This window comes from Corythoichthys intestinalis, chromosome 11 (assembly GCF_030265065.1).
Source record: "Corythoichthys intestinalis isolate RoL2023-P3 chromosome 11, ASM3026506v1, whole genome shotgun sequence".
In the NCBI taxonomy this organism is placed as follows: Eukaryota; Metazoa; Chordata; class Actinopteri; order Syngnathiformes; family Syngnathidae; genus Corythoichthys; species Corythoichthys intestinalis.
In genome coordinates this window covers 51,862,386-51,882,357 of record NC_080405.1, presented here as the reverse complement: position 1 = coordinate 51,882,357, position 19,972 = coordinate 51,862,386, and the positions used below count along the sequence as shown (strand labels likewise).

Sequence of the window (19,972 nt, the reverse complement as noted above, 5' to 3'; positions counted from 1 at the left end):
ACAGCCCCATCTCTAGTTTGCACGCGCACGTGTGTGTGTGAGCTCTCACATGGATGAAGCGTTGGAGCTGGACAGCCTCAGGTCGAGCGCCATCTTCCCAGAGCCTTCGTCCATCTTGCTCCTAATAGAACCCCCCGCCGTGGTGTTGCCGGTGGTCTCCATGGCCATGATGACTTCAGAACTCTGCATTTCTCCTCCGCTGCTCTCTCCTTCCTCCTCTTCCTCTTCCTCCTCTTCGTCTTCCTCGTTGAAGTCCTCCTCCTCCTTCTTGTCGCCTTCCTCTAGGCCCGCCGCTCGCTCCTCTTCCTCCTCTTTAATCTCCTCCCAAAAGTGCGCGGTCTCGCCCTCGATGATCGGTTGGAGGGTTTGGGTCCGCCTCTTGCTGGAAGGAGACACCTGAGAAGAACGGAAGGATGAGTTGACGCTAACGATGCTGACGGTGATGCCGGCGGCGCTTGTACTGACGGTGACGGCGGGCGTGATGGTGACTCTGGTGAGCATCTGTTTGATCAGACGGTAACGTTCGTAGAGAGGCTTGACCACCAGACGCTCCTCGCGAGTCACCTGGCGAGACACGTCGAAAGGGCAAGTGTTAGGTCTAAACTTAATACTTGAACTAAGAAAATAACAAAAGACCTAGGAAGGGGCGGAGGTAAAGAAGAAGAAGATAAAGTTTTTACGCTGATGGCCGTCAGGAGGAAGGTTGATGCGGAGCGAGTGGCTCACAACAAGCTTCTCTGCCCTTCCCCCTGAGGAGTGCAGCCTTTTATTGAAAAGTGGGAGAGCATTCATTGCACATGCGTAAGTTTTGTTTTATCGAGATTGTATCATTTACTGAAAACAGAAACCATAATGAAACATTATGGTGACGTTTACTGAAAACAGAAACTTTACTCACTAAAGCACAAGTGAATAGACTGTTACATGAGAAAACAATCATAACACTTAGTTTTAAACACACATAATTGCATTAATTACTGTAAATACTGTTATTGTAAATACTGTTATTGTGCATAAGCATTAAAGCACATCTTACAGCAAGTTTGAGGACGTGCGCGATGGCAGTCAACGATTACGTCCCCGTGCAATTGACAGCGATAGACATCCGAATCGAGTTGAAATGGATATGGCCGTCTATCGCTGTCAATAGCAGCCAATAAGAAGGACACATAATACACGTGTAAGAGAATGTTACAAGACCCAGTTGAAGACCCATTCAAGACATTTTGAAGTGTACAGATAGTCCACGGGTTGCAAATGCGTTCAGTTCATACGCTGGTGACGTAGGATTATCAGGATACACTGCCCTCTGGTGGCAGTGTTGGGTCAGGCTGGACTGTTGCCATATGACTGAGGAGCATACTCTCGCCTGACATGGATAAAGGACAGCTGCGCTCTGGTTTGGCCCACATAAGGCTGTAAGTTGTTTCAGCTAATATTATGTTTGTTTATGCATTTGTAATTAAGTTTACAGTTACAGTTTGTGGAGTTACGTGTGAGCGATTTGCAATGAGAATTGTCAATATGTTAGCATTCGTAGCATTTAAGATAGCGGACTTTTGTTAGGGAAATAAGGCAAATTTAATCTACTAAATTTACATATTGGTCAGGCTAGAAGGACGTTTGAACACCAATCGTTTTGTGTCGAGTGTTTTATTGTTAAAATGCGTGTCGTTTTGAACTTAAAGTGGATGTGACACGAAAAAGCATGTTTATTTCATAATACACGAGGTATTTTATGCTCCTGAATGATATGGACCGCTTGGTTGTGTGTGGAAACGATCGCTATATTTATTTAGTTTTTGAATCCCGCGCCATGAAAATGAGTGACTTCCGGCTTCGGTCTTGCATTGAGGAGGAGGGCGCTGTGATGTGTACGGTAGAAGGCGTCCTCTTCACTAAACAGCCGTACTGTTGTGTATGAGGACCAGGGGTCGCGTTAACCGAATATTTTCCGTCGTTGACCGGTTTTTTAAAACGGTGACGGAAACAACTGAAGTCCATCTGTCATTTTGACAGGTTGCAATTCACACCCCAGACCACAGGATGGCGAGTGAGCATATTAATTAGCTATTGTCTCTATTGATGCATGACGTCGTTGGCCTTACTCGGGAAAATGTCAAGGCAACTGAGTGTCCGAACTAAGGCTACATTCATACTACAGGTCTTAATGCACGAATCCGATTTTTTCGTGTTTTTCCGACTCGAGTGAGGCATTAACTTGAAGGTCTGAACGTGACAAGTCGCATAGAACGGGACCATTTCAAATCCGATCTGGGTCACTTTCGTATGTGGTCTAAATCCGATCTGGGCCACATTTTTCCAGACTGTCGCGGCGGTCTGTACTGTCCAGTCCCGCAAATCGGATTTAATGCAGCAATTACAAAAAGCGAGAGACGGTACGGTAGCTACGGTAGCGATGCAGCTGTACGTTATTAGCGCCTAGCTTGCCTTGAACACGGCTTTTTAGGAAGGGTCGGACTTGACAACAGTCATAAAAAAATAAAAATAGGTTTGAGGATAAGCCTGAGAATGATCGGTTTTCTCTCTGCTCCATATAAGCAATATTTCAACATTGCTTACACGGCCGAGAGTCGGGGCAAACTGCCCGTATGTGTGTGTGACAAGCCCGAATTATGCGTGCATGCTATTGATCCATATACTTTGAATATAAGCCTAAACAGGGATTATATCGCCTGTAGAAGCATCAAAACAAATGACCATACAATCACACATGCTGGCTGTCATCCGTCATTCCAGGGATATCATATTTTGCTTAGTAAAAAGAGGACACAAATAACAGGCATAAATAATCCCTGTATAGGCTTATATTCAAAGTATATGGATCGATAGCGTGCACGCACTGTTCGTGCATGTCACACACACATACGAGCAGTTTGCCCCGACTCTCGGCCGTGTAAGCAATGGTGAAATATTGCTTATATGGAGCAGAGAGAAAACCGATCATTCTCAGGCTTATCCTCAAACCCTTTAAAAAAAATTTTTTTTTTTTTTATGACTTGTCAAGTCCGACCCTTCCTAAAAAGCCGTGTTCAAGGCAAGCTAGGCGCTAATAACGCACAGCTGCTTGATGTGTGATGGCGCGGTGCGGATTCACTGTTAAGCTTGTTCGGACAGAATATTAATTAAAGATGAATGAAAACTAAATATTATTGAATATGTCATTATTATCATTTAAAAAATTTAAGTGACTGGTACAAATAGATTATGACCGGATTTTTATGACCCTGTCAGTCAAAATGACAGACAACGAAAAAGTCTAGCGCAACCTCTGATGAGGACTAAGGATTCAGCTGATTTTGCGGATTAATACGTTTATTTTTCGCATCACGCCAGCCAAACGGCTACAGAAAAATCATTCTGTATGAGGGAGAGGCGTATGCGCCTTTTTGGAGTTTTAAAAGGTTCCTTTTCACCGTGGATATTGGCCAAAACAAGCCCGACTACTGTGGGACCATTGGACTTACGAGGAAGTGAGTAAACATCTTATGTCAAATATTAATACAGCTATTACAAAGTAAACACTACAAACTTTCTTAATAAAGGACTACATACGTTTGATCATTGAAAGGCATGTAAAAAGCTCTCCTCATGCACATGAGCAGCACGTTAGCTGCACAACAACTGCAGCCACCCTCCTCCGGGTAACGAACTGTAAATTGCTCTCCGCCGGGCGGTTTGCCGATCCGCGAAGACAATCGCCAACCCAGTCGTCTTGTCAAATAATCCTGGCTAGTTATGTGTGATTTTCCACTTCGAAGACTTTGAAACATTACTCGGTTCGGGTTAGCATGTCGGCTAGCTGTCACGCCTCTTGGTTTGTTGACATTCTCCGAAGCCGGGGAAGGGAAATGACATAAGTCCGATTTAGGTGTCATAAAATATTGTTCGGGAGGTGCGACAGTAAAGGTGAAGTCGACAGTTTTGACCATTATGGAGTAATTTTGCCATGTCGGCCTGAATAAATGCATTTTTATTATTTCATATTCCATTTAGCACAAGACTGTTATTTGTCATGACCATGCCATTTATTTAGCAATTGGGGAAAATACTTGGATAAAAAGAATATCCTGTAAAAATATTGGAGCAGAGAGACTGAAACAATGACATTTTGCAGCTCTCTTCGTCACGTTTTCCTCGTTCTGAATAATTCCCCCTCAATGGGCTAAATAGTAAAACCGATGAGCCCAGTCTACCGCTGACGTCATCCACCTGTTGGGGACGCTGGAGCCCTATAATGGTAGGCGTGGCTAACCGGCAGATTAAAAGACTAATTTCTCGTCATCTGCGCTTTGCTAAATTGTTGTATATAGTCGAATCGTCTCGAAATATGATTCTAATTCACATAATAATGCCATTTAAGACTTTTTTCTCCTGTCGTATGCTCTTTAAGTGTAAATATGTGCGTTACAGCTGTACAAATTCTCAAAAGTGAAGGAAGTAAAAAGCTCTAAAAAGCACAGTTGCTTTGCCTGCTGTTTGTCAAGCTGAACAACAAGGAAAGAACAAGTCATGTTATTAAAGTAAAAACTAAGATACTGTGAGGTACAAAAAAGTACTGTTTGTGCAAACAAAAAACAAACTGGAGACAAAATGGCGTCGTAAAGTCCTAATTGCATAAGTCGAGTACGTCGTAACCCGGGCACTACCTTTATTGTGTATTGTCTAATTATTTCCTGACCCATGTATCGATAATTGTTATATCGCCACATCGTGAGCTAATCGTCATCGTGAGCTTTTAACCAGAAATTGCATTGTGAAGTACCCAGAGGTTTTCACCCCTACTGTAGTGTACAGTAACTCTAACTCTATTCTTGGCTTAGTCAGACACTGCTTAACACATTTGCGGCCATTGACAGAGCCAGACGTCCAATCCATTTGAAGCGGGAGGTCCCGTCAATACATTAACATTAAAGTTAAGTCATAACTAGTTTTTAAATGATTATTTCATTAATGTGAAAGCATCTGCAATTTATTTATTGGCTGCCACTGACTATATTAGACGTCAGCTCCATTTGAAGTGGATGACAGGTCAATTTGTTTGTTAGCCCCTCCCAGTCAAAATGGATAGGACGTTTCACGCCGTCAACGGCAGCCGGTGAGTTAAAAAAATAATCTTTTGTTGTGGTAAATTTATGAACGCGAATTAACTAACCGGTCGCCCGTGCAGGCCTTCGTAGTGCAGCAGGTTTTTCTGGAGGACAGTCTTCTCGCAAGACAACTGTTCTTTTGTCATCTTCTGCGAAGAGCAACAAAGAATCACGTTACGCACGTTGAAACCTCGCGAGCACCCACGAGCGTCTCACCTTGATGTCGTCGGGCCAGCCGTCCTCCTGGCGCCTGCCGCTCACGCGCCGCTGGATAAGCTCCAGGGTCTCCTCGCGGGTGGGCTGCGGCGCGGCGGACTGGTGGGCCGCAGTCTGCTCCAGCGTGGAGCCGAAGCTTTTGGGCAGCGTGTTGCTGCGCGGGCGAGTCTGAGGGCCCATGTCGCTCTCGGCGCGGTGTTTGGCGTCTGCGCGGGGTGAAAGTTGGGAGGTGAGCGACCACTGAGGTTGCGTTGACGTCCAGCACAGATGGAGAACACGTCAATGTCGACTTGTGACAGAAGCGTGCAGCACATAACGTTTGTCACACACAAATTGACTACCAAACTAACAAGAGACTCGCTAACATTGAGATTTGATACGTTTTGGGACAAAATATTGGTACATTAGCATGCCTTGAAACAAACTAACATGTGACTCGCTACCATTGAGATTTGCTGCGTTTTGGGACAAAATATTGGTACATTAGCATGATTTGAAATCCCACTTCCAAAACTTATGTCAGGTTTACTTTGACCATGCCCCTTTTGGGGCTTTAGCAACAAAATTGATAAAATTATCCCAATTACCATTATGTTATATACACTGCCAATGGGTTTTCCCATTGTATATACCTGCCTAGTTAATGTGAAGAATGATGACACTGTGGCTAGATCAGTGTTGTTCATCTTACTTTAAAAAAGTAATTAATTTTAGTTACAAATTACTTCTCCCAAAAAGTAATTGCGTTAGTAACTCAGTTACCTGAATGTAAGAGTAATTAGTTACTTGGCAAAGTAACTGGTGATAATATTCATGTTTTTTTTTCCTCAGAAACCCCCCCCCCCAAAAAAGTCTTAGGTCACACTATGTGAAGTTTAAAAGGTTTTTGGGACAATTGGCCCTAGCCCAATTCTTTACCCTAATTTACCCTTTACCCTGAATAAACCGTTAAAAGTTGTTAAAATTGCTCCCATTATTGCATTAGTTCCGTTCTATCCACTTTTGACATGTGGACGTTTTGAAACTTTCATCATTTAAAGATAGATTCAAGTAAAGATTTTGCCGATTTTTTAAATAAAAAGTTACTTAGGTTCTCTACAACAGAGCCTTCCTAAGAAGTCTACTGCTTTAAGATGGCGGCTGTTTACTAACGCATCTTGTTCCTATACTGTACATGTTGCTAACGCCCCTGTGTCTGTCATTTCACATCTAGTTCTATATATGTATGTGATATCTACCATTTCTACCATATCATGTGTGCGTAGTTTGTAGGCTATCGGCTACAGTCAGGTTTTATTGTAGCCACCTAGCATCGCGTTTGCTCGGCGTCACAAATTTTTTTGCCTCCTCCCAACTCCTGCTGCTGCTCTGTTGTCTCGGTGAGTCTGTCTCCCTCAGACTTTTATCACGTCATTCAACCAATATAGCAACACATAGTAACGCACGCCTTTCCATCCTCACTAACGGTAACGGCGTTGCCAAGATGAGAAAAGTAATTAATTAGATTACTCTCAACTGAAAAAAATAATGCCGTTAATAACGCCGTTATATTCTAACGCCGTTATTAAGAACACTGGGCTAGATGCACTGTGGGACTTTTTTCTTCTTTAATAGTTAATTAAGTAGCGTATTAATTATTTGTTGGATTATTGTTAATATATTAACAATGGGGGTCAGTTGTTGGGATGGGTGGACAGGTTGGGTTTGGATAGGGTCGATAAATCTCCTGAAATTAGTTTTGGAACTTAGGATGTCTGAGTAAGTACCGATACCATTTTTTTTTTTTATCCTGATACGATATTTTATCCCAAAAGTGTCAATACTCGTTTGTTTTTGCATAACCACAGGTCACCAGAAATTTGGTGTCATCGCGTAAATTAGATTTTGCCCTTCTCATGATCGCAATGGAGGACATTTTTACATTTTCCTTCTCAAATCACTGGCTGTCATTGATGGTGTTAGATGTCTAATCCATTTTGAACTGGGAGGGTGGCTCCACCCTCCCAGTTCAAAATGGATTGGACGTCTACTCGTGATGAACTCACGTAAAGAGCTTTAATTCAGTTTCTAAGAGCCACACGATGATATTCAGATGAATAACATCACAAAGACATCACACGCCCAACCACACAAAAAGCACGCGTTCACATGAAGGAAGCGAGATGCTCTCACAGTGCCACCTGACAGTGGAGGCGTCTTACTTACTGGCACACTGCTACTTACTGATGTGACACGGGCCCGAGTGAGGGGCAAATGTGCAATGGGAGGGGGGCGAGGGGGCAGGCGGCGCCAGGTGGCGCCTGTGTGAGTGGAGCACAGCCTGGTGCCTCAGCGTGCTCCTGGGAATAAGGTGGTGCTGGCGTCCTAGGTCGACGGTGGGCGAGAGAGGAAGGAAAGCGGGTTCTCGGGTTATTCACAAGAAAAATCAGGGCGAGCGGGAGGGAGCGGTCTCCTCTCCGAGGGAGAGCACGGGATCGGGCGTCGTGTGTCGGGTGAAATGACATCCGCGGTACAAATTCACGTGTCGGACGAATTGGGTGTTTGCGCTTTGGCGGACGTCCCACTGAAGGGTGGATGTGTGAGAGCCACTGGTTAGTGCTGCATTCATGCAGTGTATCGGCACGTGTGCGTTTCTATGTGTCAGTGGCACAAAACACTCGCAGCTCTTACAACGCACACACGCGTACACAAGGCTACCTTTAATCTGTCGGCGGATCTTGGTGAGGTCCGTCATCCACTTGAGGACTTTGGTGTTAGCTGCCTTGTCGCCGTGAGACGGCTGCGCACAGAATGTGACAAAACATGAATGTTAGATGTTTGAAAATTGCTAGATTTAGCTGTACATATTCACATTTAACTCCTTGACGCTAAGATTTAAGAGTTACTTGCGATCTTGCTTTCAAGTAGAAGCTAAGTCAAGTTGAAAAATGTTATTTAAAATACATAATAAATGAATTACTATAAAATACAGGAAATCCTCGAACTACGACGTCCCTTGCACTAAAGTGTCTGTTTAGCTAGTGCATAGTGCTTGTCTGTGTTTGTGCATCGGGAGGATCTTGGCATAAAAAAAATAGCAATTACCATGGAAACGGTGCTTAACATCATAAAAAGAGCGGAAAAAAAGAAAAGAGGAAGGTGGAATGGCCAAATAATTTACTCAAGGAAGAGTAGCATTACTTCAAAAGAATATTACTCAAGTAAAAGTTGCATCCAAAAAAATGTACTCAAGTACAACTAAAAAAATATTTGGTGAAAAGAATACTCATGTAATGAGTAACACTGTGAGTAGTGCTGCAACAATTAATGGATCAACTCCAGTAATTCAATTAGTAAAAAGCTTTGAATCAAATTTTGCTGCTTCAAATATTTGTTTAATTAAAGTGGCGTTGTAATGTTTGTTTGGAAAGTCTTTGCATTTAGTTTTATTGATTTGGGTGGATACACTGCCTTCTAGTGGCAACAGTGAACATGACAACTCATTTAACATGGCTGAATCCAGCTGTTCCCTGTTAATACCAACATAAGGTTTTTTGTTTGAGCTAATGTTTTTTTTTTTTTCCTTTTTAAAGCATTCGTAATTTAGATTCTAGGTATATTTAGCCGTTTTTTTGTGGGAATATGCCTTTGAATGATTTGTTAAGAGCACTGTAAAACCACATTAGCATATTATAGCATTTAAGCTAGCGGAAATTTGCAATGCAAGTTAGCCACTTCTTGTTTTGTTGTACTTTGAGCCTCATTTATTAATTTTATTTATGCCTTTTGAAGCTAAGCTATTTTGATGTATTTCTAAATGAAAGCGGAGTTCTGCATGGCTTAAAGAAACACTCGGGGAATAGTATTTTGAATTCGTATTTAATGCTCTTTTAAAAGTGCAATCTTAGCAAACCTTTGTTTTACATCTCATAAAAATGTATTCTGCTACACATTAAATGTTCCTAATTCGATTACTCGATTATTTGAGTTGATCCATTAATCGACTACTAAAAGAATCGATAGCTGCTGCCCTAATTGTGAGTAACTACTTCCTTTTCAAACAATGTTTTGTTTTCTTAGTTCTCTATATGAACTGTTACGATTAAACTGTACTACAATCTATATTAAATAACCACATTAAGCCAAAGAAATACACACAAAAGAAAATCATTTAATTCCGGTGGTAGAAAAAAAAATCTACAGAAATAAAGCATAATTCGTTCAAAGCGCCCGAGTGCCCTCTAAGGGAGAAAACGTTTCCTATTATTAAATTAAAAGGATCACATCACTGGTTTTCCGTGGTCAATCGGTGCTAAATAAAAACTGGAAGAGAGGTCTTTGAGTCATGTTGACGGCAGCGCTCGATGTCAAATACTTAATTTTTTACGGTGCTTTAAATATGCCACATGATTGAACAGGTTGACATGATTATAGAAGGGCAAGCTAGAGTCTGATTAGCATTAATGAGTCATACGTTTATTGTTGCGCCGTCTCATTGGTGAAACTGGTAGAGCCACTGTAGGCATCTCTGGCAAAAAAAGTAACATCTAATATGTAGAATAAAGAGGTAACAAATGTAACGACTAGCGTAGCCCAAAGTAGCGAAGTAAGAGTAGCGTTTCTTCTTCAAAAATCTACTCAAGTATGGCATATTTAAACTACTCTTAGAAGTGCATTTTTCTCCAAAAGTTACCCAAGTATATGTAGAGCAGTGAATGTAACGTGTTACTATCCATCTCTGGAAAGGAGACAGTCATCGGTAAAAATAGGCTGCCCACAATCAAAGTCAAACAACTTACGGTTCATGTAACTTAAAAATAACGACAGTAATGTATCGAATCGGGTTGCATTTATGCTTCAGGTTGCAATATTGATGTGTTGAGTGCTGTGTTTTCTGGGCCGTCCCTAAACGCAACATGTGACTAGAGGGAAGGTGGGAATAAACCATTGAAAACCCAAACGCTCAGTCCACCTCTCATCATTACTTGTAATTACGGCATCTTGTTTTTCTAATTTCAATGTATTAGACTTTTTTATATGAAGCATTTTAACAGTGAAATCGGACTTATGCTGAAACTGGTTACGTGTCCAGCTTAGGCACGGAACTCTGTCGTCTCCTCGAGGACTCCTTGCGCATACAATTTTATTCATGATGTAAATTAGCAACAACAGGCATCCATGGTAAAAAAAAAAAAAGAAACAAAACACAGAGGCCGCTGTGATCATGTATGTGCCTAACTTGGTATTTAGAAAGTATTAAAGTAAAGAAAGTAGGGCTGTCCCAAACAACAAATTTTCTCCCGATTAGTCAGCCGACTATTTTTACGATTAGTCGACTAATCTAATAATTAAAAAAAAAAAAAAATAAATAAATAAAAAAAATTATATATATATATATATATATATATATTTTTTTTTGTTTTGTTTTGTTTTGTTTACTAATTTAGCAATGAAATTTTTGTTGACGCTTATCAATTCACAAAAAAACATACTGGAACACTTACATTATTTATTAAAGTACAAATAAACACGTAAATAACAATAATAAATCACAAATAAACAATGAGTTCAAATGCTGATAGAATTAACTTGTGTAGCATCCCGATTGAAAAGATGGTCTCTTAAACTGATGGTTTACAACTTTTATTCCATCCTTGATGTAATCACACTGTAAGAGCTACGGTGCACACAAATAAAACAACACAATTAGAAATTAACGAAAACTTTTCACCTTTTTCCTTTTAAACCTTATTTATATATCAATGAATTGCCTATATGAATTGCCTTTACCTTAATTGATTACCTTATCATTGACAATCTCTCCCTTGAGTGCAATCACTGTATATACTGTATATATTTATGACCTTTTAACCTTATATAATTTTCTATACTATAACATGAAATAAACCTTTCAGTTAGCATTAAGAACAATACTAATAGCACTTATAGGCCCAATGTCAATGAAACATTATTATTTAGTAAGGCGACAGCACCCTCTGGTGTACAAAAAATGAAAAAAAAAAAAAAACCTTACAAACGGTGACGGTGTAGGTTCACTATCCTCTTCCCCTCACTATCCACTCGCTCTCGCTATATGATTGGCCGAAGAGTCGAAATGCTCTCCCGTGATTGGCCGAAGAGTCGAAATGCTCTCCCGTAAAATGCCTGTTTAAAAATGTTCCCGTTGTTATTTCTTGCGTTCGCTTAAAAGTGCTCATTTAAAAAGGAAAATCGATGGATGATACTACACACAGAGCGTATTATTAACAAATGCTAAAGTTGTATATTCATATAGCGAGAATAAGGAACGTCACTGACAAGCGCAGGCCCCCGCGAGTGGATAGTGAGGGGACTAGGATAGTGCGCCTACACCGGCGCTTGAGGTGTATATTCACGGCCGACGTGCAGCCAAGCTTGGCATTGAAGAGACAGGACAGAAGAGTGTACCCTCCTTTGTTTCTTTGAAATAAGTCAATGTTTTGGACACTCTGGTGTGCTTTTTTGGCTTTGTGCCGCTTTCCCCGATTGCATACAGAGCATCCGACATTCTGAACTTTCCGCGCATATATTTTTTTAACCCTTCATTAACCGTCGACGGGATGTTGTGCTCGTCGACGGATTTACGTCATCGATGACGTCGACTATGTCGACTAGTCGGGACAGCTCTAAAAGAAAGTATTTAATTCATCTTGTGAGCTGCTTTTTGATGCCACTTTCCAACTTCAAATTGATTACATGTCTACTAGTGATAAACTAAGTGAAATTCTGTTATTTATTAGAACTCCCCAACTCCAGTAACATCATTTAGGTGCCCTAAGTGTACCGATATTAGAATCGGTACATGTGCAACGCTGCTCAATAGTAGGTTTTCTCTCGTACCTTGTAGTTTTTCTCTTTTTCAAATTGCTCCTCAAACTGTTTGATCTTCTTCTTGAGGTGTTGAAGCTTCTTGGTGAGCTGGTGCGTTACAGAGTCGCCTCCTCTCAGGGCCTCCTTGGAGCCAAACGACGCCCGCCTCGGCCTACGGAGGATGGCAAGAGTGTCAACATTTATTACTGTTCTCCAAGCAATACACAGCACCAAATACGTATAAATGACCTTCATGTGATATTTAGTATGCAAATCGCGCACTTCTTAGATGTCTGATAATGGAAAAAATTATGTTTAAACACAAACAAATGACACCGCTTGTGAGAGCAGCCAATGTGTGACAAACATGATGTTAGTAATCTGGTTGAAATAGTGACATGTTATGGTTGATATGGGAACAAACCTGTACCAGTATAGTGTGGGGAATATACAGTACCCAGGAAAGGTCTAAAATATGGCAAAACAGTACATTACAATGGGATTTAAAGCAACACTGGGTAACGTTTCAGTTTTGGTCGATTTTAGCGACGCAGGTGGACAAAAGTGGTAGTGTTTTGCCTTAAAGGGTACCACGGATGGAAAGACATGTAGTAGTACGAGTTCAAATAATTTGATATTAAAATCCCTCCTAATGTTTTCATTTTAATAAAATTTGTAAAATTATTTTAACTAGTAGGTCACCATTGTTGCTGACGTCGCAGGGCGGTGACGCCACATGGCCACACTGCTGGACTTCCACTGAGTCACTCTTTAACTAAATAAACATGTCATCGGTTCTCCCCTTCCAATTTGAACCTGAGTGGAACATTACTGACAAGGACAGCAAAAGCAAAATGAACAGGAAAGAAGGGATGAGACGAGAAGTGTTTATGTGTCAAGTTCGCTCGTGACAGCACTGATGTCAAAAACTGTTTGCAGATCGTCACGGTAAACTATTGTGTGATCCAACTTAATCCAATATTATTATGGAGATAGTTAGCATCTAGAGTTGTTGTGTGCTTTCCATATGATTAGGGTATACAGTGAAACACAGCAGTTTATTTTTCTGATAGCCCGTGCATAACGGCACACGAAAACGTTGATGCAGCTTGCCTCTACCGAGACGTCTAAGGGGCTCCGTGACCGAAAGAATGCTGCCTTAACTTATTTTTGTCATGTAAAACCAGATCTCTAGATTGTTCATCATCCTGCGGTGTTCTCAGATTTATCATACCTAATCAGATGTTGCTCCCGAACCTTGCTTCCCGGTGAATAAGCGACACGGAAAACAAATAAATGTATTAAAGTTGCTGGCTATTCGTATCATTTTCTGCCCAACAGATTATAATGACGCCTTATTTCGCACATTGAGAGCTAAGAGGCAAAGAAAGGCGAGTGGACCATGCTGTTTATTGGCATGGGAACTACTCTTTCACAACATAAGTATCATATTGTGAAAATACAACAAAAATAACATTCATATCTCTCAAAAAATAATGTTCACAAAAAGAAAAGTGCTTCAATCTGTATTAATGAGGCCCTATTATGACACAGTTTAAGAGAAGTAGCATTCACAAATTCACAATCAAAATAGTGGGGTAAATAAGTATTTAGTCAACCACTAATTGTGCAAGTTTTCCCACTTGAAAATATTAGAGAGGCCTGTAATTGTCAACATAGGTAAACCTCAACCATGAGAGACAGAATGTGGAACCCCCCCCCCCCCCAGAAAAATCACATTGTTTGATTTTTAAAGAATTTATTTGCAAATCATGGTGGAAAATAAGTATTTGATCAATGCCAAAAGTTCATCTCAATACTTTGATATGTACCCTTTGTTGGCAATGACGGAGCCCAAATGTTTTCTCTAACTCTTCACAAGCTTTTCACACACTGTTGCTGGTATTTTGGCCCATTCCTCCATGCAGATCTCCTCTAGAGCAGTGATGTTTTGGGGCTGTCGTTGGGCAACACGGACTTTCAACTCTCTCCGCAGATTTTCTATAGGGTTGAGACCTGGAGACTGGCTAGGCCACTCCAGGACCTTGAAATGCTTCTTACGAAGCCACTCCTTTGTCGCCCTGGCTGTGTGTTTGGGATCATTACCATGCTGAAAGACCCAGCCACGTCTCATCTTCAATGCCCTTGCTGATGGAAGGAGATTTTCACTCAAAATCTCTCGATACATGGCCCCATTCATTCTTTCCTTTACACAGATCAGTCGTCCTGGTCCCTTTGCAGAAAAACAGCCCTGAAGCATGATGTTTCCACCCCCATGCTTCACAGTGGGTATGGTGCAATTCAGTATTCTTTTTCCTCCAAACAAGAGAACCTGTGTTTCAACCCAAAAAGTTGTATTTTGGTTTCATCTGACCATAACACATTCTCCTAGTCCTCTTCTGGATCATCCAAATGCTCTCTAGCGAACCGCAGACGGGCCTGGAAGTGTACTTTCTTCAGCAGGGGGACACGTCTGGCAGTGCAGGATTTGAGTCCCTGGCGGCGCATTGTGTTACTGATAGTAGCCTTTGTTACTGTGGTCCCACCTCTCTGTAGGTCATTCACTAGGTCCCCCCCGTGCGGTTCTGGGATTTTTGCTCCTCGTTCTTGTTATCATTTTGACGCCATTGGGTGAGGAGGGAGTTGAAAGTCCGTGTTGCCCGACGACAGCCCCAAAACATCACTGCTCTAGAGGAAATCTGCATGGAGGAATGGGCCAAAATACCAGCAACAGTGTGTGAAAAGCTTGTGAAGAGTTACAGAAAATGTTTGGCCTCCGTTATCGCCAAAAAAGGGTACATAAAGTATTGAGATGAACTTTTGGTATAGACCAAATACTTATTTTCCACCATGATTTGCAAATAAATTCTTTAAAAATCAAACAATGTGATTTTCTGTTTTTTTTTTCCACATTCTGTCTCTCATGGTTGAGGTTTACCCATGTTGACAATTACAGGCCTCTCTCATATTTTCAAGTGGGAGAACTTGCACAATTAGTGGTTGACTAAATACTTATTTGCCCCACTGTAGATATGCAAAATACACATAAAACTTAGACTTTGGTCAAACTTGAATATTTAAACATTTTAGCAACTCGTTTAGCTCAACAAATACACTGGATGGCAATATTTTGTCACAATATACAAACTATGATGCCATTATAAGCCATTATCAGGAGTCTTGTACGTTGTGAAGACAACATACAAAATGAACATAAGGCACAAAGGACATACTGTAAAAAGGAAAAGTTTTTCAAAAAATTGAGTTAAAATATATATTTTGACTTTAATACGAAAGTACGTTCTACAAAAGTACAGACTCTAAAATGTGCTGTAGCATTGTACTGTATTTCACCTGTGCGCTTTGGTCGGCGAGGTAGCTTCGGCGTCCTGCTGGAGGAAGCGCTGTGCGCCGTGCACGCCGAAGTCCAGGAAGCGGCGCGCCAGGACGTGCGGGTGCGAACGGGAGGAGGAAGCCGAAGCATCCTCCCGCCCGCCATCGCCGCTGCCTTCTTCCCCCTCGTCTTCTTCCAGGGGCAGCAGTGGGAGGGGAACCATGCGGCCCGCCAGGGGGGACAACTGAGCCTCGCCGCTCTCGCTGTCGTCCTGCCACGACTTGAAGGCTGGAACGGGATCTGTAGGAGGACAAGAACGGACGATGAGGTCATTTAGTTGATGTCGAGACAACTAGAAAGACTTGAGAGGAGGGCATAGTGACGAAAATCTGCCATTAGAAGAAGAGCGATAGATAGGAAGAACCAGACGACACATCCTCAACAATAAAAAAAAAAAAAAAGTTTCCAGACGAGAGCCGGATGGGACGAATGAAGAGCGTGGTGGGGTCGAAACATATATAACCAACTCACCTTGGCCTTCCTTCTGCAGGTGCATACATGAGAAGTCTATGGGAGGGAGGTGGAGATGAGGAGGAAGAGGTGGTGGTGCTGTTTGGATGGAAGGGAAGGAGAGGAAGAGGGGGAGGAGACGAGCAGTAAGCTCCTTTGGTCATGGCACAAAAAAAAGCGCGCCGCTGTTTAACAATAAACATGAAAGCGACAATTTTTGGAGCAGAATGTTCTTGTATGAAATGTTAGGAGTGAATCATTTTCCGAGAGTTCAGTGAAATTGGATTAATTAATTTTGCATATAGAAAAAGTATCTTTAACCCTTGACAGATGATTTTACTACTAACCAATATACAGCGCAAGGCATCAAGAGGCTAAATTGGCCCTTAACTCATTGGTGAGTTGAGTGAGTACTTTCAGAGAGTAATTTTCACCACAACCAATAGCAACCCTGACCTTTCTCTTCATCACCTTGAGAAATTTAACACACTGTTCTCTCCTGTAACATTATCATTTTGTGTTTTTTAAAAAAATGTTTGGTCCGCGTTGTCATCACGCACCGTCCCATTGGTTGTCAGGGAAAAGCTGGATGTGAGTGGTGTGGTCACTGCTTGACGTTTGGCTGGTATTGGCGTTGTGGTCGCGTGAAGTAGAGTCCTGGAACGAGAAAAAAAAAAAGAAAAAAGACTTTTTGTGTTACGCTGTTACATATCTATGCATGTTGTTTTATTACAGTAGCTATGACTCACTTATGTATTGCGTTCCACTCAGTATGGTAAATATCAAGAGTTTTTCGATTATATCGGCCAATATAAGAATTTTAAAATGATATCCTTAACAGTTTTGGGCCAATATGCATGTTGCCTTCAATGAGAATGTAGAAGCCTTCTGCCTTTGTACAAGGGCTGGTAATAGCTTGTCACAGCAGTTATCCTTATTGACCATAGATGTCTCCAAACTAAGATGCTTAGGATTTGTTATGTGAGCATTAAAGCATCTAGTGGTGCATCACAATACAATTCGCTAGGGCTGTAGCTATCGATTATTTTAGTAGTTGATGAATCTATCAGTTCGAATAATTGAGTAATCGGATGAGGAACATTAAATGCTTTGTAGAATAAACTTTTGGAGATGCAAAACAAAGGGTCACTAAGACTGCACTTTAAAAAGAGCATTAAATGTGAATACAAAATACAATTCCCGAGTGGTTCTTCAAACGATGTTGAATTGCGCTTATCTAAAAATAAATTTAAAAAATGCAAGAGCTTAGCCCCAAATGGTATTAAAAAATATAAATGAGGAAAGTACAAGTTAGAAAGTACAAGTAAGTATAACAAAAGAACAATTGGCTAGCTTGCATAGCAAAAGCCCGCTAGCTTAAATGCTTTAATTTTTTTTAAGCTCTTAACAAGTCGTTCAAACACATATTCCCACAAAAATGGCTAAATATACCTATAAACTAAATTATGAATGCATTAAAAACGCATTCGCTCAAACAAATACTTAACTAATGTTCAATCAATCAAATTTATTTCTCTAGCCCATTACTAAAACCCGAAAGGTCCTCAAAGTGCGTTACAACAATGACAAACCTGGTTCATGATAAATGAAAGGCAGGAATGTACTATACCATGACATTAAGAGGGGGAAAACAACGAAAACAAAAACAGTCCATCGCGATAAAAGTCAAAACAAAAGCAAATAAAACAGACAAAATCTGAAAACAGTAAAACCCTTAAGAAATCAAACCAGGCTATCCTAGTCTGAGGAAAAGGCCGGTCTAAAAAAAAGTGTCTCTTTAACTGGGATTTAAAAAGGCCTAGATTCATAATGGTGCGGATATCAGAGGGTAGGCTATTCCACAACCTGGGGGCAACTGCAAAAGATCGGTCTCTCCACTGTTTAAGTTTCGACCTCGGAACTTGCAAAAGAAGCTGGCCAGTAGAATGAACAGCCCTGCCATAGATAGGAAGGGTTAAAATATCCTATTAATAAGAAGGAGCCTGGCCATTAATGTAATTAAAAACAAACAGTAAAAGTATGTCAATTCTAAAACGGACTGGAAGCCAGTGCAGCGACGATAGCACGGGGGTGATACAGTGGGAACAAGTATTCGATACACTGCCGATTTTGCTGGTTTTCCTACTTGCAAAGCATGTAGAGGTCTGTAATTTGTATCATAAGTTCTCTTCAACTGTGAGGGATGGAATCTAATACAAAAAAACAGTAAATCATGTTGTATGATTTTTAAATAATAAATTTGCATTTAATTGCATGAAATAAGTATTTGATACATCACAAAAATCGAACTTAATATTTGGTACAGAAATCTTTGTTTGCTCTTACAGATACCAAACGTTTCCTGTAGTCCTTGACAAGGTTTGCAAACACTGCAGCAGGGATTTTGGCCCACTCCTCCATGCAGATCTCCAGAGCCTTCAGGTTTCGGGGCTGCTGCCGGGCAACACGGACTTTCAGCTCCCTCCAAAGATTTTCTATCAGGTTCAGATCTCATGACTGGCTAGGCCACTCCAGGACCTGAAGATGCTTCTTACGGAGCCACTCTTTAGTTGCCTTGGCTGTGTGCTTTGAGTCGTTGTCATGCTGGAAGACCCAGCCACGACCCATCTTCAGGGCTCTCACTGAAGGAAGGAGGTTGTCAGCCAAGATCTGGTGATACATAGCCCTATGCATCCTCCCCTCAATACGGTGCAGTCGTCCTGTACCCTTGGCAGAGAAGCAGCCCCAAAAAATGATGTTTCCTCCTCCATGTTTCACGGTTGGGATGGTGTTCTTGGGGTTGTACTCATCCTTTTTCCTCCAAACATGACGAGCCGAGTTTAGACCAAAAAGTTCAATTTTGGTCTCATCCGACCACATGACCTTCTCCCATTGCTCCTCTGGATCATCCAGATGGTCAGTGGAAAACTTCAGACGTGTCTGGACATGCACTGGCTTCAGTAGCGGGACCTTGCGTGCGCTGTAGGATTTTAATCCATGACGGCGGAATGTGTTTCCGATGGTTTTCTTTGAGACTGTGGTTCCAGCTCTCTTCAGGTCATTGACCAGGTCCTGCCGTGTAGTTCTGGGCTGATCCCTCACCTTCCTCATGATCAGTGATGCTCCACGAGGTGAGATCTTGCATGGGGCCCCAGAACGAGGCAGATTGACCGTCAACTTGAACTTCTTCCATTTTCTAATAATCGCTCCAACAGTTGTTACCTTCTCACCAAGCTGCTTGCTTATTTTCCTGTAGCCCATCCCAGCCTTGTGCAGATCTATTATTTTATCCCTGATGTCCTTACATAGCTCTTTGGTCTTGGCCATTGTGGAGAGGTTGGAGTTTGTTTGTTTGAGCATGTGAACAGGTGTCTTTTATACAGGTAACAAGTTCAAACAGGTGCAGTTACTTCCGGTAATGAGTGGAGAACAGGAGGGGTTCTTAAAAAAGAACTAAGAGCCGAAATTATTTACTAGTTTGTAATGTATCAAATACTTATTTCAGGCTGTTTTTCTGCAAAGGGACCAGGACCAAGACGATTGATCTGAGTAAGGGAAAGAATGAATGGGGCCATGTATTGAGAGATTTTGAGTGAAAATCTCCTTCCATTAGCAAGGGCATTGAAGATGAGAGGTGGCTGGGTCTTTCAGCATGACAATGATCCCAAACACACAGCCAGGGCAACAAAGCAGTGGCTTCGTAAGCAGCATTTCAAGGTCCTGGAGTGGCCTAGCCAGTCTCCAGATCTCAACCCCATAGAGAATCTGTGGAGGGAGTTGAAAGTCTGTGTTGCCCAACGACAACCCCAAAACATCACTGCTCTTGAGGAGATCTGCATGGAGGAATGGGCCAAAATACCAGCAACAGTGTGTGAAAAGCTTGTGAAGAGTTACAAAAAACGTTTGGCCTTCGTTATTGCCAACAAAGGGTACATAACAAAGTATTGAGATGAACTTTTGGTATTGACCAAAT

At 41.5% G+C, this 19,972-nt stretch overlaps 1 protein-coding gene across 3 annotated transcripts in view; it reads right to left on the bottom strand.

Moving 5' to 3' along the window:
• Window positions 1–19,972, bottom strand: part of fam13b (family with sequence similarity 13 member B) — a 108,353-nt gene that overhangs the window by 7,911 nt on the left and 80,470 nt on the right. Inside the window, exons 13-22 of one of the 3 annotated variants that reach the window (XM_057849359.1) lie at window positions 16,560–16,656; window positions 16,021–16,098; window positions 15,510–15,789; window positions 12,186–12,327; window positions 8,025–8,106; window positions 7,551–7,691; window positions 5,328–5,533; window positions 5,177–5,260; window positions 466–564; window positions 50–396 (exon numbers count right to left, since the gene is read on the bottom strand). In XM_057849359.1, the coding sequence (XP_057705342.1) occupies window positions 50–396; window positions 466–564; window positions 5,177–5,260; window positions 5,328–5,533; window positions 7,551–7,691; window positions 8,025–8,106; window positions 12,186–12,327; window positions 15,510–15,789; window positions 16,021–16,098; window positions 16,560–16,656 (1,556 nt within the window). The remainder of the gene's footprint in view (window positions 1–49; window positions 397–465; window positions 565–5,176; window positions 5,261–5,327; window positions 5,534–7,550; window positions 7,692–8,024; window positions 8,107–12,185; window positions 12,328–15,509; window positions 15,790–16,020; window positions 16,099–16,559; window positions 16,657–19,972) is intronic. The other 2 variants (XM_057849360.1, XM_057849361.1) reach the window with 2 other exon arrangements.